The 22,978-nt window shown below is 43.1% G+C and overlaps 1 protein-coding gene across 3 annotated transcripts; it reads right to left on the reverse strand.

Moving 5' to 3' along the window:
- Positions 1-601: 601 nt before the first annotated feature.
- On the reverse strand, positions 602-22,768 carry Cfap300 (cilia and flagella associated protein 300). Of its 3 annotated transcripts, none has more exons than XM_036191767.1 (7): positions 22,421-22,760; positions 22,204-22,333; positions 15,568-15,643; positions 5,938-6,104; positions 4,583-4,755; positions 2,121-2,187; positions 602-985 (listed from the first exon to the last, which is right to left on the reverse strand). In XM_036191767.1, exons 1-7 carry the CDS (start codon positions 22,567-22,569, stop codon positions 857-859), a joined length of 891 nt encoding a protein of 296 aa, XP_036047660.1. In that variant the 5' UTR covers positions 22,570-22,760; the 3' UTR covers positions 602-856. The 3 variants fall into 3 exon arrangements, with proteins under 3 accessions (XP_036047660.1, XP_036047661.1, XP_036047663.1); XM_036191768.1 differs by having other exon boundaries at positions 22,252-22,333; positions 22,421-22,756; XM_036191770.1 differs by lacking the exon at positions 2,121-2,187 and having other exon boundaries at positions 898-985; positions 22,252-22,333; positions 22,421-22,768.
- Positions 22,769-22,978: the final 210 nt, after the last annotated feature.

Genomic DNA, 22,978 nt, shown 5'->3' on the forward strand with positions numbered 1-22,978 from the left:
AATTTACAATTATTTTTAATTGAGGATTTTAAGTGGAAAAATTGAAGCAAAAGAATTGTTTTCTCCTAACTGTACAGACATAAACCTTCCTTTTTTTTCTCTTTTTTCTTTTCAAGACAGCATTTCTCTGTATAGCCCTGGCTATCCTAGAACTCACTCTGTAGACAAGGCTGGCCTCAAACTCACAGAGATCTGCTGCCTCTGCCTCCTGAGTGCTGGGACTGAAGGTGTGTACCACTACACCAGCGAGACATAAACCTTTCTGTAATGAGAAAAATGTGATTACATGAACTGAAGAAAGATTGTACTAATTCACATTGATGACTGGTGGTGAAGATGTCTAATGCATCAATTCTAATTCAGAATTAATTAGCTTCCCAAACAAAATACTTATAGCAAGGAATGGCGGGACATGTTTGTATTCCAAGAGGTAGAGCAAGTGGATCAGGAGTTCAAGAGCAGCTTCTGCTACATAGTGAGTTTAAGACTCATCTGTCCTGGGCTAGATGAGACACTTCTCAAAAAATTAAAAACAATTTAATTTATGTATTTATTTGGTTTTTCGAGACAGGGTCTGGCTGTCCTGGCACTAGTTCTGTAGGTCAGGCTGGCCACAAACTCATGGAGATCTGTCTGTCTTTGCCTCCCAAACAACTGGAAAATATAGGAAATTGAGAATGTGCATGCATCTTGATAAAACAAACTGTGACTTTCTGCTCTGTGCAGGTTCCTTCAGGGATCCCTGCAGGAGTGTGTGGGCAAAGGTAGAGAGAGGATCTTGACAGTTGCTTTCAGCTGATGTGCCAGAGCACACCTCCATCCACTAGTGCTGACACAGAGACGGGGACGAAGGAGACTAAGCCATTTCCCCCACACCATAGCAGTGGTATAAGACATTCACATGACGCTTGATGGGATCCACGATGAAGTAAGAGAATGTCTGCTCATGCTCTTTAGCTGAAGGGTAGCACACACCAGCAGAGTCCTGAAGAGAGAAGCCGGAATCAGTGCTCGATCACATTGAAGTCTCTGACTATCATACATTTTTCTGCCCAAGTATCATGAAACATAGGCAGGTGTAATAGCATATACCTCTAGTCCCAGTCCTTTGGGGGCTGAGGCAGAAGGACTGAATTTGAGGCCAGTCTGGAATACATAGCAAGATGTTTGTCTCAATAAAAAAGAAAATCATTAAACATATATAATGATTTTTGATAATAAATTGGCAATAAACTGCCAATAGTATTATTATTAACAGTACATATCTATTACAAACATGTATCACAACTGTAACTCTTGCCCTTAAGGAATGTATAGTCCCATCATATTCTTTCCATGATATTTTTGCTGTTTTGTTGTGCTTTAAGTGTATGCCCCAGGCTGGCCTCAAACTCATGGTGCCTTAGAGCTGGGATTAAAGGTGTAAGCCACCACACCTGCTGGCTTTTTCTTATTTGTGTGTGTGCTGTGATAGGGTTTCACTATGTAGACCACGCTAGAGCTCTGTAGCCCTCTGACTTAGTCCCTTGGGCCCTGGGACTCTGGCCCACTGAGGGTTGTGCCAACACTGACGGGTGGTCTGGATCACATGAGAAAGCAGGCTGAATAACCCATGAGGCCAGCTGGTAAGCAGCGCTTTCCCTTGGCCTCTGCTTGAGATCTCGCCTTGGCTTCCTCAGTAGTGGACTGAGGCTGGGACATGCAAGGCAAATAAACCCTCTCCTCCCCTAAGCTGGTTTAAGCCAGTGTTTCATCACAACAAAGAGCAGATGAATATAGAACCTGGTACCAGATAGTGAAGCGTTGCTGGGACAGACCTGACCATGTTGTTTGGGAAGGACCATGGAAGGAGTTTGGAACTTTGAGCTGGGAAAGCCTGTAGTGCTCAAAGTGTAGTGGGCTCTTCTGTGGGGTCTTGGAAACATTCCTCCACAGTATCTGCTCCTGGCTCCAAGTTCCAGCCCTGACTCCCTCCCATGAAGCTGTACCCTATCACGTTTGAATTTTAGAAAATACTTAGGAGCAGCATCTTTTCCCCCAGGCATAACCTAGCTCTGCTTCCTAAGCCACAAGTATAGCAATTCTATCTGTACTGAGTAATCAAGAAGCTCAATACTCACGTAGGCTTTCACTTTAAAGACAGAAGAGGTAATTTGTATTTCCTTGGTTCGAGGATGTTTCCGAACACTAAGATGAGGAAAAAAGGCATATTTAAAATATAACAAGCCAGAGGCTGGAGAACTGGCTCAGTGGTTATGAGCACTCACTGCTCTGGCAGGGAACCTGGGCTCAGTTTCCAGGATGCACACAGAGCAGGCTTGCAAATATCCTTACCACCAGTTCCAGAGGATCTGACGCCCTCTTCTGGCTCCTCAGGCACCAGGCATACATATGGTGAACAGACATACATGCAGACAAAATGCCCATGTAATATTTAAAAAAAGAGAAGTGGCCGGGTGGTGGTGGTGGTGGTGGTGGTGGTGGCGGCGGTGGCGGCGGCGGCGTTAGCGGTGGCGCGCGCCTTTAATCCCAGCACTCGGGAGGCAGAGGCAGGTGGATCTCTGTGAGTTCAAGAAACCAAAGAGAGAGAGAGAGAGAGAGAGAGAGAGAGAGAGAGAGAGAGAGAGAGAGAGAAGTGACTGCTGCTTTGGCAGAGGATCTGGGTTTGGTTTCCAGAACCCACATCACGTGATCATAACCTCCTGTAATCCCAGCTCCAGGGATCCAACACTCTTTTCTGGCCTCCTTGGACTTGTGCATGTGTACACATACAAATAAATCATAAAAAAATAAGACATCATCAATTTAGCTGCTCTTTTTATGAACTGTTGTTACTCTTCAGGTCTTTCTGAAATTTTAACACACAAAAAAAATGCAGAAGAGGGCAATGAGGAGAATACAATGAAAATACATTACACACATTTCTATTAAATTATCATGATAAACCCATTATTATGTCCAACTAATAGATACCAATAGAGCCTTTGTAAATGTAGAGGAAGTTGCAGGTTAGACCAGGAGTAGGGTCTAGTGGGAAAAGCATTTCTGCAGTGTTTAAGCTCTAGAGCTACTTGTTTCAAATACCTCAGTGAACCTTCCCCACTACACACAGCAGTGAGACATTCCACAGGCTGCTGTGGCAGGGCAGAGTGGTAGTGTGTGCATGCACGGCTGGCATGCATTGAGGAAGGGCCTCAGGTTCCTGGGTTCACAGGAGCTACAGATGAATGTTGGCTGGATATGCATGCTTTTCCTGAAAATGCTTTCTCTTCCACAGGATCAGTGTAGAGGTTAGAGGTCAGTTTTATGCTCTATTTTCTTCTCCCTTTACATAGATCTCAGGGACTGAGCTCAGGCTATTTGGCTAGTACTGTAAGAGTCTTTACCTGCCGAGTCATCTTGCTGTGACCTTTTTTTTTTTTTTTTTTTTTTTTTTTTTTAAGGCAGAGTCTCACTATGGAATATAGGCTGGCCTGGAAGCAAGATGCAGACCAGGTTAGCCTAGAGCCTGCAGACATCCTCCTGCTTCTGCCTCCTTAGGGCTGGAATTACAGGCATGACTCCCAAATTCCTAATCTTGAAATTACGTTTTTTAAAGATTTCTTTATTTATATTTGACATGTCTGAATGTTTGCCTGTATGCATACCACATGTATGTAGTGTCCAAAGAAGCCAGAAAAGGGCATCAGATCCCTTGGAAGTGAAGTCACAGGTGGTTGTGAGCCACCATGTGGGTTCTGGGAACTGAACTAGGGTCCTCTTAAAGAACAGGAGACTCTCCTAAGTGCTGAGCCTCTCTCCTGGCTCAAGTTTATAGTTTCATCTTTATTTGAGCTTCAAAAAGTAAGGAAGGGTGGGAAGAAGGAGGGTGAGCCTCGTAGAATGCTTAAAATTAACTACACGTCTTCGGGATTAACTTGGAAGGGTAAAGATTACATCTAAATGAAAATTCTTCCACCTCTTTAGCGTAAAGGTTTATTAACACACATCTCACACACACACACACACACACACACACACACACACACACACACTCGCACATGTGATCTCTTGTGTTCCTTTGGTATTTGAAAGGAGGGGAATGGAGAGAGAACACAAGATGGCAGTAGCTAACACAGGACTGGGCAGGGCAGAGAGAACCACAGATCTGAATGAGGAAAGGAGAAAGACTGGGAACTGAGTCTGGGGAGCTGGGTGCTGCAGTGATACCAGCACTTGGGCTGTCCAAGCAGGACTGCCTGGACCACACAGTTCTAAGGCAGCTTAAGTTGCAGTGTAAGACTGTCTCACAAGACAAGACACACAAAAACTGCTAATAACCCTAAAGACAGGGCTGCTGCCTCAATGGTAGAATACTTGCCTATAAATCAAGGTCTTCAGTTCAATACCAGCATTGGGAAGAAACAATTATCCCAGGAACTAATAACAAACAAAAACAGTCACAAAACCCTTCTGGCCGGAGGAGGGAGAGGCAGGTTACAAAAGGGCCGGTGGAGTTGCCAATAGGAGCACCAGTGAGGCTGGGTAATCCCACCAGGGTTAAACAAAAAGAATTCTTTTTACTGGCTGGAGATGTAATTACCTCACCAGGTCCTTATAGATCAGCTTTGCTGTCTCCAGATACGGCTTGAGCATATCTTCGTACTGACAAAGAGACCCTCCAAGGCAGAGGTGCTTAAAGAGACGGAACAGGAACTCATCCCTTTCCAGTGGGCTGAAGACTTCATATTTTTCAGAGTCTTCCATGAGCAAAACCTAAGATGAGAAATTTCAACATAAAGCAATGTAATGTATAACATTATGGGTTATGATTATAGGGTTATATTATATAGAGTTATGATTTTAAGATTTGGAAGGTTTTTTTTTTTTTAAAAGATTTATTTATTTATTTATTATGTATACAATGTTCTGCCAGAGCGTATGTCTGCATGCCAGAAGAGGGCACCAGATCTCACCAGATTTCCATGGATATTCTTAATATTCATTTGATGTAAAGACTCCTACAGAAAACAGTTGCTAGTCACTAAGAAGGCCAGAGTTTCTCTACCTGTGAAGTGTCAATACACTGAGCCAGATAACTGTTGGGAAGAACTGTCCTGTGAATGTGTAGTGTCAGCAGTGTCTGACTGACATATACAAGTCCACAGTAAGTTCACATTAAGGAGAAATGGGGGGCGGGGCCTGGAGAGATGGCTCAGTGATTAAGAGCACTGACTGCTCTTCCAGAGGTCCTAAGTTCAATTCCCAGCAACCACATGGTGGCTCACAGCCATCTGTAATGAGATCTGGCGCCCTCTTCTGGCTTGCAGGGACACATGCAGGCAGAATAATGTATACATAATAAATAAATCTTAAAAAAAAAATTCACCTGGGCGGTGGTGGCGCACGCCTTTAATCGTAGCCCTTGGGAGGCAGAGCCCAGTGGATCTCTGTGAGTTCAAGGCCAGCCTGGTCTATAGAGTGAAGTCCAGGCAGGCACCAAAACTACACAGAGAAACTCTTGTCTCGAAAAACCAAGCCAAACCAAAAACAACAACAACAACAAAACAGTTTGGTTGGGGATGTAGCTCAGTGGTAGAGTGCTTGCCTAGCAAGTGCAAGGCCCTGGGTTCGATCCTTAGGCTAAAAAAAAAAAAAAAGGCTGGAGAGATGGCTCAGAGGTTAAGAGCACTCACTGACTGCTCTTCCAGAGGTCCCGAGTTCAATTCCCAGCACCCACATGGTGGCTCACAACCATCTGTAATGAGATCTGGTGCCCTCTTCTGTGTACATAATAAATAAATAAATCTTAAAAAAAAGAAGAAGAAGAAGAAATTGTTTGCACTGGTCAGATCGACTAGTGAGAGGTAACTTAAGTTTTAACCAGGCTTAAGGTTTGGCATTTTTTCATGTCCTTCAATAGACTTCCACTGTGAGAATGTAAAATTCTGTACTTACTTTTCGTAGTTCATCTGAAATGAGAAATGGATCACAGAAAGAATCTAAGCACTTGACAATGTGCCCGCTTTCTCGTACAATATCTTCATCATATAACCGTCGGAAAAATGATGTTGAAAGTTGTGTGCATGGGACATTCACAGCTTCAATTCTGTGCACCTCAGTTCCTGAGAAAAGACGTTTTGTAAAGAGTGACAATGTAAAAGTGAAATTTAGTGATTTTAGTTATTTCTAAACTTTTAAAAATGATATTTTTTTTATTTGTGTGCATATGTGGTATCTGTGTGTCGGCCATATGTGTGCACCAGGTACCCACAGAAGCCAGAAGGCAGCATCAGACTCCCTGGACTTGGTATGACAAGTCGCTGTGAGCCATATGACATGGATTCAAATTCCATGTTTGTTTTTGAGTCAAGGTCCTGGTATATGGCCCTGGCTGTCCTGGAACTCACTATGTAGACTGGGCTGGCCTCAAACTCACAGACAGTTTTCTTTCGAGTGCTGGGATTAAAGTTGTGTGCCACCAGCCCCAATTTTTAGTTATTTCTAAAATCAACCATTATGCATAGATTCTAAGAAGTAACCAAATTCGACACATTCTCAATGGCTCAGTGGATAAATGTACTATAAAAAGTCATGAGTTAGGTCTCTGAACTACCAAGAAAAGACAAAAACCTATCCTCCAAGCAGCTTCTGTAGTGCGCACACACACACACACACACACACACACACACACACACACAGACATACTACTACTATGAGTACATTAAACTGAAATAAAGTTTAGGGGCTGGAGAGGTGAATACGTGGTTAACAGTCTTCCAGAGGACCAGTGTTTGGATCCCAGCACCCGCTTCAAATGGTTTACAACCACTTGTAACTCTAGCTCCAATAAGACTCAGTAGGCACCCCACCCCAACACACAGACATAAAATAAATCTTTTTTATTTATTTAGGGGTTTTTTGTTTTAATAAAATAAATCTTAAAAAATGTTTAGTTGCAGGTTGGCTAGTGGCTACGATGTCAGCATCCAGGAGAGTAAAGCAGGAGGACTGCCACAGCCTGAGGATGACTGGGCTGCACAGTCAGTCCAAGCCAGCACAGGCCACAGGGTGACACTCAGTTCCAAAACAAAGACAGTTTATAATAAAATCTTATTTCAGAACTAGGTGAACATAAACTAGAGCAGTGGTTCTCAACCTTCCTAACGCTGTGACCCTTTAATACAGTTCATGTTGTGGTAACTCCAACCACAAAATTATTTTCATTGCTACTCCATAACTGTAATTTTGCTACTGTTATGAATCATAATGTAAATATCTGACCCCTATGAAATGGTCATTACACCCCAAGGGTCTCAACCCAGAGGTTGAGAATCACTGAACTAGAGACTGCTGTAAAGCAAAATACTTTGTGTATTTAGTAGGGGGTTTATATATGGTGAGCACGCATGCGCATGTGTGCATATGCTTGTGTGTGTGTGTGTGTGTGTGTGTGTGTGTGTGTGTGTGTGTGTCTGTATCTGTGTCATCAGGACAAGGTATCACGTAGCCCATGCTAACCCTGAAATCACTGTGCAGCAGGGGATGAGCTTGACCTTCTGATCCTCCTGCTTCTACCTCTTCTATGGTAGGATTACAGGTCTGCACAGCCATACCCAGCTCTATTTGGTGTTGGGGACAGAACCCAGGGCTCACACATGCCAGGTATGCACTCTACTGAAATGCTTATGTCAGAACTGCCTAGAACCCAGGGATCCTTGGCCTTTGGCAAAGATCAAGTTTAGAATTGCCAATGAAAGCCATAGCTTTCTTCACATAATTTTGGATTTCCATAATGCCAAATGCTCTATAGTTTGCATTACACAAATTTAGAGCTAGTTTGATAGCATATACCTATAAGCCTACACTTGAAAGGCCTAGGTAGACTAGCATTCTCAGTTAGCTACAGGGTAAGCCTCAGGCCAGTCTGGGCTTCAAAGTGAAACCCTGTCTCAAAACAGGAAACAGGTAGGTATGGGTACAGTGCGAGTAGCCTGAAAAGGTGGCTCTGTGGTTAAGAGCCCAGACTGCTCTTGCCGGGGACCTGAGGTCAGTTCCCAGAACCCACAATGGATGGCTCACAAGACCTGTAAGTCCAGCTCCCAGATCTGACAACTCTGACCTCCATAGGCTCCTGCACACACACACAGACACACAGACACACACACACCCCAAAGCAAACCAAACCCAAACCAAAACACCAACAGTTGGCACAATGTTAGACAAAAGTGTTTGCTACGAATTCTGATGACCTAAGTTCAACCCACTGGACCCACTGGTGGAAGGACAGAACCAGTTCCTGAAAATTACCCTCTGGCATGTATGTCCATGTAAATACACACTCACACCAAATACATGTCAACACCAAGAAGTGAGCGCTGAGGCAAAGGCAGGAAGACAGACAGACATAGCAAGTTCCGACTAGGGCTGCAAAGAGGCCTTCTTTCAGAAAACAGACCATCAAAACCAAAACAATAATTTAGTTAATGATCATTTGTAAAGTCTTCCTTTGAGAATGCCTTGAAAATATTTTCTCTTCATCACAAAGTCTCCTATGAGGTCTCCAGTGTGTATGACACAGCTTTCCAAGCCAAGGTTAAACTTAAGGCAGTGCTGGTCAGGTCACCATAGGTCCAGAAGACAAGTGTGGGATAACTGTACCGGGGCTTGGCTGCTTCTTTGTTTTCCAAGACAGGGTTTCTCTGTGTAGACAAGGCTGTCCTGGAACTCACTCTGTAGACCAGGCTGGCCTTGAACTCACAGATCCGCCTGCCTCTGCTTCCTGAGTGCTGGGATTACAGGCATGCACCACCACTGTCTGGTGGGCTTGGCTTCTTTTATATCCTTAGCTCTTCCTTCTTTGCTTCCTGGTCCCCAGGTCACACTTATTCCTTGAATATATCTTTTAGAAATAGTTTTTCCTGTTAGTACAACTTAAATTATATAGCCATAAAGATTAAGACAAATATTTTTATTATCACCTCAATCAACTTCCTCTTTCTTTTACCTACATATTCTGAAATAAGGAGATGATGGTCTTTGTCTTCTGGCTACCTTGTTGGTTTTAGGGGGTACAGGCCTGAACTCAGGGCCCCATACATGCTATTGCTGAGTTCCGCCTACAGGCCACACTGCTGTATTGCCAGAAATGCCAGGGCTTAAAAGTAATCCTGGCAATTGTTTGCACTTCCTGTTTTGACTGTTTACCAGGTAATGTTGGAACCTGTCATTGCAGATCATAATCCTGGACGTGGGGATGAGAAAGATGCCTGAAGCCAAGAACTATGTGTGTTTTAATGACTTCAAAAGCTGTGCTCCTGAGAAAGAAGCTCCTCTTGTTTCTGAGGTCCAATCTGTTTAGGGAACAGATAAAGCAAAAAGCCTACAGATTATGATGGAATAGCTCTGGATGCTTTTGAAAAATGGAAGGGTAGTACAGAGAACCTAGCAGTTCCATAAAGTTTGTTGGTGAACACCACATGGGAGAAGAGACTGTGTGTGTGTGTGTGTGTGTGTGTGTGTGTGTGTGTGTGTGTGTGTGTGTGTGTGTGTGTGTGTTGAGACAGTCTTTGTAAACCAGGCTTGTCCTGAACTGACAATGCCGTGCATCTACCCTACCCAGTGAAGGGACTACTGGTGCACACTCCCACCTGGCTAGCATGTCATTTAAATACATCTGATTTACTAAATTAAATTCAAACCACTTAGTCTAAGTTGAGAAAATAGCACCTGCTATGGACTGATGTATATCACCAGTTCACTAGATGATGGCCTAACCCAGTGAAACTGCATTCTGAGCTGGAACAGCTGGACAGTACCTAAGACTGGACTTTGGGCAACAAAATTGAGCTAATATGATTTTGTCCCTAGTTCCTAAATTCAGTTTCCTCACAAGCAAAATACTATTCATTCCACTTCAAAAGACTCCAAATTTGAACTCATTCAGGTCCAAAGTTTCATTTAAACTTGATACAAAGAAAGACTGAGGTGCAGTTCATTCTGGGGCTGAATTTGTTTCTATGTAAACCTGTTACACTCAGTATATGCTTCTAAAATATACTGGTACATCCTTTAATCCCAGCACTCAGGAGGGAGAGGCAGGAGGATCTCTGGGTTCAAGGCCAGCCTGGTCTACAGAGTGAGAAACCAAAAATAAAATACACTGATGGGATGAACATGGGACAACCATTTCTGCTCCCAAACCAGAGAAACATTTATTAGGGACTGGGTGGTAGTTTCCCAGCAAGTCTAACTGAGAGGAGACCGATTCCTCAAACTCTTAGACTCAAGGATAATGCATTTTTGCTTAATTATATTATGCCTTCTGGACCCACTGGGATAGTGTTTTACAGCTTCCTATTCTGGGGAGAGCCCTTCAGGCACCAGGTGAACCAATTCCTAAGGTTTCTGGGGTTAACTTGGCCCCAAGCTCTGTATGGGTGGCCCTGTCTTTGAGGATAAGATTAGAGATTATCTGGTCTGGTAAAATGACCTCTGACTTACCTCTTTTTAAAAAGATTTGTTACGGGATATTTGTATATTTTGTGAAGTTGTATTGCTCTGACTGGTGTAATAAAAAGCTGACTGGCCAATAGCTAGGCAGGAGGTATAGTTGGGATGGACAGAGAGAGGAAGTATGGGAGGAATCTAGGCATGCCAGAGAAGAGAGATGACGAGGAGACACGGAGGAAGCAGGATGGGTGGTATGTGAGAGAATGTAGATTAATATAAATAGGTTAATTTAAGTTATAAGAGCTAGTTAAAAACAAGCCAAAGCTAAGGCCAAGCTTTCATAATTAATAAGTTTCCATGTCATTATTTGGGAACTGGCTGGTGGGATAAAGACTGGTCACAAAGATTATTTTTTTAAAATTGTGCTGTGGTGTGTGTGTGTGTGTGTGTGTGTGTATGTGTGTGTGTGTGTGTGTGTGTGAATGCACGTGCCTTCAGAGGCTAGAGGTGTTGGATTCCCGAATCTGAATGGCCAAACAAGGGTGCTGGGAACTGAACTCAGGTCCTGTGGAAGAGCAGTACAAGCTCTTCATTGCTGAGCCATCTCTCCTGCCCTGCTTCGCCTTCTGGGTCTTTCTTTAACAAATAGCTCATGTTGGCAGTTGAGAAGCCCTATGGCCCAGCCCATAGGAGTTAAGAAGTCAAGAGCCCTTTAGTATCAGCCAGCAACATCTACCCAGATGCTATCTCATTCTACTTTGACTGATTAAATCCATGAGTCACACCCTGATCTCTTTATCAGATGGTTTTCCTACCATATCCTTGGTGTTCTCTTCTGAACAGGGTTTCTTATTTCTCATAATCTAGCAAGGCCATGAACCTTCACAGTCATCCCCTTCCAGTCCCTTCTTAACAATGCCTCCTTCTCAAACTGCAGACAGCTCAGGTGGGAGAGTACTTCCTAGCATGCATGAAGCCCTGGATTCAATCCCCAGCAGAGCATAGAGTGGGTGTGGTGGTGCGGGCCTATAACCCAGCACTCCAGAGGCTGAGCCAGGAGGACTGCTTTGAGTTCAAAGTTAAGTCTGGATTATATACAGATCTTAACTGCCTGGGCTATGAAGTTAGCGGAAAAACACAAAAGCTGATTTTTTTTTTGGGGGGGGGGGCGTGTTATAAAGACTCCAAATGAAAACTGAGGGGAAGATTTCAATATACCAGAAAAATAACAACAACAGTTAAAAAAAAAAATGCAGAAAATGAGAGGGAGCCAAGCTGGTGGAAGAGCATTGGTAACATACAAAACCATGAGTGCTGGGCTGGAGAGAAGCCTCGTGGTTAAGAACACCTTCTGCTCTTACAGATTTCAGCATCCAGCCAGGTAGCTCCAGGGGATCTAACACCTTTGTCTGGTCTCTCTGGGCACCTGCATGTGCATACCCATACATGTACACATAAATAAAATCAAAGAAAAACAAAACCAAGTGGAGTGTTTCTAATTTACCTGTCAAGCAATACAGCACTTCAGAAATTCTCTCTGTGCAGCACTTTAATCCAGACTTAGAATAAGGTCTGCTGAGATGGCTCGGAGGGAAAAGGACCCGATGAGGTCCCTGGGACCCACATGATAGAAGGAGAATCAACTTCAGCAAACTGTCCCTTGACCTACACATGCACACACACACATACACACACACTGTAAATAAATGTAATTTTAAGATTCAACAGCAAAGGCTCAGGGACTACCTTAGTGGAGGAGGTGGACAGAATATAAGAGCTGGAGGATGGGGCAGAGTGCTGTGGAATGCTTCCTCTGGACATGACAGGTCTGCTGCAAGCTTACAACAGCTGTGCTTACCTGCACAGGACCCAGCTGCTAGAATTCCATCGGGGTGAAGGTGTGAGCTAAGAAGGACCAGGCCTTAACACAGGCACTACTGGCAGCTGACAGTAGCTGAGAGACAGTCATTCTTCTTTTGGGAAATTGGCCTCTGGTAAGCCACCCATGCTCTAGGGGATACCTCAAACCCATGCACATCTGAACAGCACTACTATTGGGCCTGGAGAGTTAGCTTAAAAAAATATAGAAGCCAGGTGGTGGTGGTGCACACCTGTAATAACAGCACTCAGGAGGCAGAGGCTGGTGGATCTCTATGAGTTCAAGGCCATCTTGGTCTACAGAGAGAGTTCAAGGTCAGCCAGGGTTGTTACACAGAAAAACTCTGTTTTGAAAAACAAAATCAAAATACATTAAAAAGAAATTAAATCATTGTGGTGGTCTGAAAGAAAATGGCCCCCAAAGAGGTGTGGCCTTGTTGGGTAGGTGTGGTTCTCCTTGGAGGAAGTGTGTCACTGTGGGGGCAGGCTTTAAGGTCTCATACATGCTCAAACTATATACAGTGAGACAGACCACTTCCTGTTACCTCTGCAAGATGTAGGACTCAGCAGCCACTTCTCCAGCACCATGTCTGCTTGCACGCCCACATACTCCCAGCTGTCATGCTCCCTGCCATGCTGATAATGGACTAAACCTCTGAACTATAAGCTGCCACCTTCATTAAATGTTTTCCTTTATGAGAGAGGCTGTGGTCATGGTGTCTCTTCACAGCTATAGAAACCCTAGCTAAGACAATCATGAAAAACAAAACAAAACAAACAAACAAAAACTTGAACAAAACATAGGACCAAGTTAGCCCTATTCTGTGAAATCTGTGCCAAGATTGGGGAGACTGCTCAAACTTCTTTGGATTTCGTTTTCTTTTTAAAAGATTAAACGTTTAAAAAACTCCGTGCTCCATGGCTCTGATTATTCTCTTGAAAAATCCAAGCTGGCAAATATATGAGCTTAGAAACCAAGTTTAATTTTGTAGGTGGTCTGTGGATCAGGCTCTACCAGCTTTCTGCTCGGCAAATTTGGCAGTAGTCCTTGGCCAGAAGCAATAAAATCTGCCTGCTGGGTCTAACAGGAACTTTTTTGTCATTTTGTACTTACCCAATACTCTAAAAAAGTGACTTTTTCTTACAGCTTCTTAGAATTTCATGAAGACACACTTTATTTAACAAAAGACCCCCTATTAAACAAATAATCTCTTTTCTAAGCAATTTGCATTTTCTTGTGCACAAATTGGTATTACAGATTCTTTTTCTAAATGGAATGGTGTTATCTGTTCCATGGTTGAGAACTCAAACTTGAATTTAAAAATATAGTATTCACGTTGGTTTTCACAACAGTCTTTGGAGGAGATGGTGGCTCAGGTGGGAAAAGTGCTGGGCATGTCAGCTGATGGCTCAGTTTGGAAGAACTGATTCTGGAAAGCTGTCCTCTGACCTCTATATAGCATGCATGCATGCTCGTGTGCAGGGGGGGGGGGGTATGTTGTAGTATATTATTATTATTATTATTTTTTAAAGATTTATTCATTTATTATGTATACAGTGTTCTGTTTGCATGTATCCCTGCAGGCCAGAAGAGGGTGTCAGATCTCATTACAGATGGTTGTGAGCCACCATGTGGTTGCTGAGAATTGAACTCAGGACCTCTGGAAGAACAGCTAGTGTTCTTAACCTCTGAGCCATCTCTCCAGCCCTGTAGTATATTATTAAAGTGTCATCCTAGAGAAAAGTCCCCCTTTAAGAAGCCATTTCTCTATGATTTTTTTTTATTATTCTACAAAGTTCCAGGGCAGCCGATTCCTGTCAAAACCCCCTGTGAGCTGCAGCTATACTCTGCCCAGGCACTCCCATCAGAGGACACTGTCCTGGGTAAAACTGACCACCTCCCACCCCATGTTCTCACTTCTATGGAAAAACCTACAATGCACTATTATAGTCTTTATTTCACTTATTCTTTTAAGATTTTTAATTACATGACTGTGTATATGTCCGTGTGTGTGTGTGTGTGTGTGTGTGTGTGTGTGTGTGTGTGCATGCACAGGTGTCACAGAGGCCACAGGTCCTGGACCCCCTGGAGCTGGGGTCATAGGCTGTGATGCTGGATATGGGTACTGGGAAGTGGACTCAGGTCCTCTGGAGGGGCACTATGTCTCTTAACCATCTCTCCTTCCCCTCTTTTTCTTTCCTTCCATCCCATTCCTCTCCCTTTTTTATTTTTAATTTTTTTATTATTATTTTAAGACGGGATCTCATGTTGTCCAGGCTGGCCTCAATTTGCCATGTATCAGAGGATGGCCTGAAACTTCTGATCCTCTTGTCTCTACCTCCCTAGTATTGGGATTACAGGTATTACAGGTGTGTACCACTACACCTGGTTTTATGTGATTGTCTTAGTTAGGGTTTCTATTCCTGTGAAGAGACACCATGACCATGACAACTCTTATAGAAGAAAACATTTAGGGGCTGGGAAGATGGTTCCCCAGTTAAGAGCACTGGCTGTTCTTCCAGAAGATCTGGGTTCAGTTCCCAGCACCCACATGGTAGCTCACAACTGTCTATAATTCCAGTTCCAGGGGATCCAACACCCTTACACAGATGCACCAATGCAAATAAATAACTCATATTTAATGGAGGTGGTGGCTTACAGTTTCAGAGGTTTAGTCCATTATCATCAAAATGTGGAGCATGGTGGCTGGGAGTATGTCAGCATGCAGGCAGACACGGTGATGAAGAAAGTTCTGAGAATTCTTTGCTCCACAGGCAACAGGAAGTGAACTGACTTGCTGGGCATGACTTGACCATATATGGGACCTCAAAGCCCTCCCCCACAATGACATACTTCCTCCAGGGAGGATCACATCTACTCCAACAAGGACACAGTGATGCTGGGGATTGAACAACACACAGCGCACATCCCCAGCCTCCCTTAGAGGCCCATGAGTGCCTGGTTCTTCTTACTCATCTTGACATGACTTGCATTTAGCAGAGTAAATGGAGGGCATAGGATGGATATTTTCTAAACTACTAAAAGAAAATTGCTCTGATGTGCTATGCCAGGATGATAGCAAGAGATTTCCAGGACAGAGAGGCAGGGCAGGCCTGCCACAGCTGGTCACACATTATTATGAATGTCACAATTTGTATTTTAGTGACACAGATCACTAAATTATCACTAGTGATAATGGCTGAGGCAAATTTTATTAAAATAGTTAACTTGGAAATATTAAAATTAATTTTCTTTACCTAATGTTGTCCACTGTCCAGAAGAATCTGAGAGTAACTGCAAATTTGGAATAACATTTGGGTCTTTGAAAAAAGCCTAAAATGCAAATTGCAAGGGAACATGTTAGAAACTTTATCATAAATAAAATTAACTTCTGAAACAAAATTAATAAAATATCATTTAATCCAAAGTAAAAAAGAAAACCCCTGCTTTAGTTACTGTTATTTCCTCCTAAGGTCCTGGGCATCGAACCCAGACCCTTGTCTGCAGTGAGCAATTGCTCTACTCCTGAGCTATTACACCAGCTCTTGACTTTTTGACAGGGTCTCACTATGTAGCCCAAGTTTCTCTAAACGCCTCCCTCAGTCCTCTGGTCTCAGCACATATGCTAGGACCACAGGTATGTGCCAATATGTCCAGCTTGAAGGACTTGGTGTTCTTCTTTGAGACAGGATCTCATGGATTCAGGCTTGTCACAGGCCATGACAATTAATATCAACAGGTCGACCCACCAGATGAACAACTCTGATGGGGAGCCCCACTAGGCAAAGACCATGGAGTTACTGGCTGTGGAAATTAGTTGCATCTGTCTGTCAGTTTTTCTCATGGGCTGTCACAATTCCTCCCTAAAGAGAACAGCTGTGGGGTCCTTTCCACAGCCCATTAGTGTTGTGCTTTGTACTCTTTGGGCACATTTATCTGTGGATGGTCAGAAAGATGATTTCTTCTTAATCTGTATAATTTTGATGAACAGAAATAATACTAGGATATTTTTCATAGCTCAGAATGACATAGGAAAGAAGCAATATTCTCAGTTACAAAGACAGCTTTTTACACCACTATCTGATTTTAGACCTCAAAACTAATTCAAAGCAGACTAGTTGCCCGTGCAAATGAATGCACAAGGACAGATTCCCAGGTGTCTGTTGAATCAAGGTCAGGCACAAAACAACTTTAGTGCTAGTTTTTCGCTTGCAAAAGCCTGGCAGATAACATTAAAGACACAACTCCCTGTACAAATCCTCTCAGCAACTGACTTTCTGCATGCATTCATTCCTAACCTCACTTTTATAATACAAGACTCAAGGTTCAACCAACTAACTGTTTATTTTTTAGGTCCCAAATTCAATGTCACTCTCTGTGATGTCTCTGAGGCTATATGCCTCTCAACCACACAGCCAAGTGTTGCCATGGTCACTTCCAGCCAGTCAATGTGACTTCCCTAGCCTGAAAGAAACTGTGTGATCAGAATGGCTCTGTGTTTGTTTGTTTTTTTGTTTTTTTGTTTTTTGTTTGTTTGTTTGTTTGCGCATGAACACATACACATGAAATAATGATAGAATTTTTTTAAATGAAAGAAATTAAGTCAACCCAATATAGGGGCACATGCTTACAATCTTCAGCATTTAGAAGACGGAGGCAGGAGGATCAAGAGTATAGGGGCAGTCCTGTCTCAGAACCCTGGTGCTACTTATAACCCTGTTTATCTGTCATAAACAGAAGCAGGCCAACTGACTTGCAGCAATTGACCCCGAGCCATCAAAATGGGTTTTTATTTTAAAATAGATTTCATAAAGAGATTTTGCTTTTATTTGTGCATATGAGCATTTTGGGCATGCATATATGAATGTACCCCATGTGTGAAGACCAGAAGAGATCACTGAGTCCTCTGGACTGGAGTTACAGGTTGTTGTGAGCCACCATGTGGGTGCTGAGAACTGAAGCGAGTGCTCTTAATGCTAAGCCATGTCTCTAGCCCCCGAAACACTTTATATAAAGGCCTCTTAAGTAAGTCAAAACAACTTTTTAAAAATTGAAATTATAACTATATCTGCAAAAATGTATTAAAAACAGAAAGAACAGAGAGGGTCTTGTATGTATGTAAACAGTTTTGTTAGTTTATTATAGCACTGACATCAGGGCATCAGAAGGACTTCCTGTATGTCAACTTTAGGAAAACTGATGTGTGGTGATATATTGTGTACCCTAATAAAATTTGTCTGAAGATCAGAGAACAGAACAAGCCACTAGAGTAACATAGATGCCAGGCAGTGGTGGCACATACCTTTAATCCTAGCACTTGGGAGGCAGAGATCTGTCTGGATCTCTGTGGGTTCAAAGCCACCCTGGACTACATGAGAGTGACTCAGTCTAGGAGAGAAACAGCTAGACAGTGGTGGCACACACCTTTAATCCTAATGCTTGGGAGTCACACGCCTTTAATCCCAGCACTAACAAGGAAACGATGGCTGGGCAGAAAAAGGTACTTAAGGTACGAGGAGACAGGAACTAAAGCTTTTCAGGCTGAGGAGTCCTAGAGGTGAGACATGGCAGTGGCTTGTTCCTTTGTCTCTCTGATCTTTCAGCATTTACCCCAATATCTGGGTCCAGGTTTTTTATTATAAGACCAATTTAGCAATTTGAGTTACACTTATGTGCTTTTAATAAATTAAAAACTCATAAACTAGTTTGCAGTAACAAACATACTGATATCAAAATGCACATAAAGATTAAATAAACTTGTTTGGTAATATGAAAGAACACACACACCCCTTGTAGGGCTGGCATGCACTCACCCAAATCTGCTAGGGTTGGTGGGATACAGCCATAGGCCTAAGTTCTGTTCCTGAGATGTACACAGGAACAAGTGCAGGCCTCTGGGCAAAGTGCAAAACAGAAAGCTTGTCACTGTTTACATGGAAAACTCCTCATTATCTGGCACATGTCACCAGGGTAAGGCTTGGGGCACTATATGTTGATCTGATAGTGCTCTCTTGAGACCCTTAAGTGAGACTTATAGCCAAAGAGCTAGAAGAAAGCCACCAGATGCACCCTGCGGCTGAGCATGCTAACACTAGCTTCTTTTCTGCATTTACTTTCCATCTTTGATGTATTTAATAGTGTAATCAGCTGCTCCAGTAGGAATCTGGGATTTGTCCAACATGTTTCTCTCTCCCTACTCTCAGTATCTATGCCCTTATGCTTCCCTCATAAGTACTTCTCTGAGTCGTTTTTAAAAATTTTATTTATTTTTATTTTATGTGCATTGGTGTCTTGCCATGGGTGTTGGGTCTCCTGGAACTGGAATTACAGACAGTTGTGAGCTGCCATGTGGGTGCTGAGAATTGAACCTGGGTCCTCTGGAAGAGCACTCAGTGCTCTTAACTGCTGAGCCATCTCTCTATGCCCTTCTCTGAGTCTTTTTTTTTTTTTTTTGTGGAGCTGAGGATCGAATCCAGGGCCTTGTGCTTGCTAGGCAAGCACTCTACCACTGAGCTAAATCCCCAACCCCTCTGAGTCATTTTTAGGGTTAGTCTAAAATGAGGACACCACCAAACACTGTCCAGAAGGCAACCATGCTCATCACAATACCACCAATGCAGAACCAAACACTGTCTGGAGATGTCCAATTTTGTTTTACTATTTCCAGACTCTACACAGAGCAGTCAGTCTTTCACACAACTGTCAAGTCAATGTTTTAAGTAATTGTTCTTTGAAAATAGGGTTTCACACCTGGTGTGGTGCCACACACCTTTAATTTCATCAGTCATATCTCTTAGTTCAAGGACAGTTGCATCTACAGAGGAAGTTCCAGGACTACAAGGGGTACACAGAGAACCTTTGTGTACAAACAAGCAAAAAACAAAAACAGAAAGGAAAGAAAATAGGGTTTTACAATGTAGCTCAAGCTAGTTTTGAACTTACACTTTCTGCCTCAGTCTCTGGGTGCTGCAAATCTACACATAAGCTCTCATGTATGGTTTTAATTATTTTATTAAAAAATGCTTTTGAGCCAGGCCTGGTAGTCAAGCCACCACACTGGATCCCCAATATTTTAACTATGAGTTTTATTTTGGCTTTTGAGATGGACTGGGCCAAAGCTGTCATTGGACAAATCGAATCCCCCTGTCTCCACCTTCCCAGCGTCATCTGGCCTGTTCTATGTGGGCTGGGGATGCACACTACACTAGCACTCTGCCACTTCAGCCATGTCCTTAGCATAAGCAGAACTTCAAAATGAGGAGGAAGTGCTTTGAACTGTGGGAAGACATCTGTTGACTTTTATGAATAAATACTGAACCCGTTGAAGAACTCTACTGAGCAACCAAAAAGAAAAAAAAGTAAGAAATGTACACCTGTCACCTTGCAACAGGTGACCCTTCCCTCTGCCCAGGACAGTTTCTATAGCATCTATTAGAACATCCACTTCAGCGTCCCATGGAGGCTGGTTTACTGAAATTGTGTGTGCCTTACAAGCCAGAGTGAGGTCTCATCTTACTCCCAAATGGCATAAGAAAGCATTAAACAAATATTTACTGGATAAACAGGGATATTGAAAGTTACATATGAGCCATATAGTGGTGGTGCATGCCTTTTATTCCAGCACTTGGGAGGCAGAAGCAGGTGAGTTTGAGGCCAGCATGGCCTACAGAGCTAGTTCTAGGACAGACAGGCTACACAAAGAAACCCTGTCTCTAAAATAAAACAAAAAAAGTTATACATGAAAACAAAAAAAGTATCAAAGAAAGAAGCCAGGTGTGATGGCACAAACCTTTAGCCTCAGCACTTGGACAGGCAGATCTCTTGAGTTTGAGGCCAGCCAGGGCCACACAGTAAGAACCCGTCTCAAAAATAAATAAATAAATAAATAAATAAATAAATAAATTTAAAAGAAAAGGAAAAAGTTTACAGCATTTCAAAATTCTGATCTAAAAAAAGACGAGTACTCAACAATGCCTAGATGGCCAGGAACCAGAAGCTGGATGACTCAGAGACCTAGGGTAGTCCAAACACTATTGACAAAAAAAAAAAAAAAAAAAAAGTAAACAAAATGATTCTTAACAATATTCTGCTATATTCATAGAGTGATGGCTAGCTCATTTGACATGACAGGCTTCCTCTAGCAGCCAATGGAAGCAGATGCAGCGAGCCACATCCAAACTTTAGGTGGTGCTCAGGAAAACCTGCAGAAGATGGGGAGGAAGCATTATAGGATCCAGAGGGGTTGAGGACACCACAAGAAAACCCACAGAATCAACTAACCTGGGCTCATAGGTCATAGGGGCTCACAGAGATTGAATTCCCTAAATGGGACTGTCCTAGGCCCTCTACATACATGTTACAGTTGTGTAGCTTGGTGTTCTTGTGGGATTCCTAACAGTGGGAGTTGGGGGACTCTTTTGCCTGCTCTTGGGACCCTTTTCCTCCTACTGGGTTGCCTCCATCCAGCCTTGATATGAAGGTTTGTGTCTAGTCTCATTGCATCTTATTATGCCATGTTTGGTTGATATCCCTGGGAGGCCTGTTTATTTCTAAAGGGAAATAGAGCAGTGGATCTGGAGAAGAGGAGTAGAGGAGGAGAGGCTGTGGTCAGGATGTATTGTATTAGAGAACAGGAAGAAAAAAAAAATAGTTGGGGGCCAGTACTGGTTAATTATCAAAATCTAACCATAAATAAACTAAGACATAATAATAGTATTATACTACAATGGCATTATAACCCTATGATAGGTAAAGGGAAATAGACCAATTTAGCTCAAAATTCATGTCTTTCAATCTCAGAAAGTACTCTCAAAAAGAGGGTCATTGCAGATGTCAATGTTATCTTGGCATAGGATAGGTTCCTAATTCAGTATGACTGATGTCTTTAGAAGAGATCAAAGTCATGACAAGGACTATGGGAAGCTGGTCAGCTGGAGCCAGGAGTTGGCAAGGATTCACCTCTACAGGTTTCATTAGAGTGAACCACTCCTGATCTTCAGAATTAAGAGACACTCTCTTTTCACTCTTGGCAGTGTGGAAGATAACCTGTTATTTGCAGGAATTCTTGGTAAGGACCTGGGACACTCTTCAAAGATTATCTTTTGACTCATTTTTATCTCTAGCTATTGAGAAGTTCTTGGCACACAGGTCTTCAAAAAGTGTCAAAAGTGAATAAATTACATGCCAACTATAACCAATGCTCAAAGGACAATGGCAAAGAATGAAGGTCATTTCACACACCTAACATTACTTTCCCTTTTGTTGGGCAAGAGATAACACTGAAAACAGTGGGGCTGAGTTTTAAAACTCACACCTTTGAATGAACTTTGCCTTCTTAAAAGAATTCCTCTCTAGCTAAAGGCTTTTTCCAAGCAGGCCATTGTTTGAAACCTTTGGGAGGAAGTCTTGTTTGGGCACTGTGTTGGAGCTTGAGGCCCACTTCTCAGGATAATGTGATTTTCAAAGTATTTGGAGTTAAGCCTAATAAAGTCAGGGATAAAGCCGGGCAATAGTATTTAAAAACAAGATGTGCTTGTTAAAAAAAAAAAATACCCCTCACAATTTTCAGTCAGAATCCGTAACACATCCCTATATTCCAGCACAGGAGATGCTGAGGCAGGAAGACTGCTGATATGGGTTCAAAGCCATCATGAATTACACAGTGAGACTGTCTAAAAACATTACAGAATTACAAAGTTACCTAAGGTAGAATCCCAAAGGTTGGTAAAAGTTACAATTTGCAAGGCGGTTGTGGTGGCACTTGGGAGGCATAGGCAAGAGGATCCCGGTGAGTGCCAGGCCACACCACTACAGATGAGACACTGTCTCAAAAAGCCTGGTAAGAAACAAAAGAAAATCCAACTTGCACTTTTTAATACTCCAAGAACACGTACGTCATGGCGTGCTCCCAACAAGATCAGAAGAGACCTCCCCATACCAACCATGACAAAATCATCCTTCTGGTAGGGCTGGAACGTCTGGTCAAAGCTGAACGCCTGCGCCTGGATTCTGCCCAGCATGGACCTGGAAGAGGGGGAGAGACAGAGGGAGCAGAGTGCGGAGGGGACCCCGAGCCCGCTGCGTGGCCGCACTCCCTCCCCCGGTCCTCACCATTGGCGGAGCCGGCTGGTGATCTCCCGGGTGCTCAGGGACGAGAAGATTCTCTGAGGCAGGAATCTGAAGTAGAAGCCACCTAGATAACTCGGCTCTCCAGCCGCCATTCTGCTTGTGGCACGGGGAAAAGCAGTAGCCGTTTCCATAGAGACACAGCAGCAGGAGACTCACCAGGCTCTGGGGGGCGTGGCGCCGCCGGGGGCGTGGCGCCGCCGGGGGAGTGGGCGGTGAGGAGAAAGAGCCCCTCTGTGGACTCCCAACCTGGCTGTAAGATGGAGAAAAGTTCTCCTGCGCTCTGTGTTGACGGGAACTCTTAGTTACTCTGCACCGGCCAGTGACCTAATATCGGAGACTACAGTCTCAAGCTGACAGTTTCCTAAGTGTAAAGACGCTTTGCAGGAAGAAAAAGTCTAATTAGGTTGGTTTGATTTGAAAGACATTGCGTAGGAGAACATTCTGGTTTTCTGTGACTGATGCTTTTCCTTTTGAAGTTACATTTCAGGGCTAAAAAAAGAACACAACAACACATTACTCAGTAGTGAACATATATTTACC

The sequence above is a fragment of the Onychomys torridus genome, chromosome 7 (assembly GCF_903995425.1).
Source record: "Onychomys torridus chromosome 7, mOncTor1.1, whole genome shotgun sequence".
NCBI lineage: Eukaryota > Metazoa > Chordata > Mammalia > Rodentia > Cricetidae > Onychomys > Onychomys torridus.

Coding starts and splice junctions, on each gene's coding strand:
- Cfap300 (XM_036191767.1), bottom strand. CDS start 22,569: ATGGAAACGGCTACTGCTTTTCCCCGTGCCACAAGCAGAATGGCGGCT. Junction 4,756..5,937: donor TTTCAGATGAACTACGAAAA/GTAAGTACAGAA, acceptor TTCTCATCTTAG/GTTTTGCTCATGGAAGACTC. Junction 986..2,120: donor TCTTTAAAGTGAAAGCCTAC/GTGAGTATTGAG, acceptor TTCTCTCTTCAG/GACTCTGCTGGTGTGTGCTA.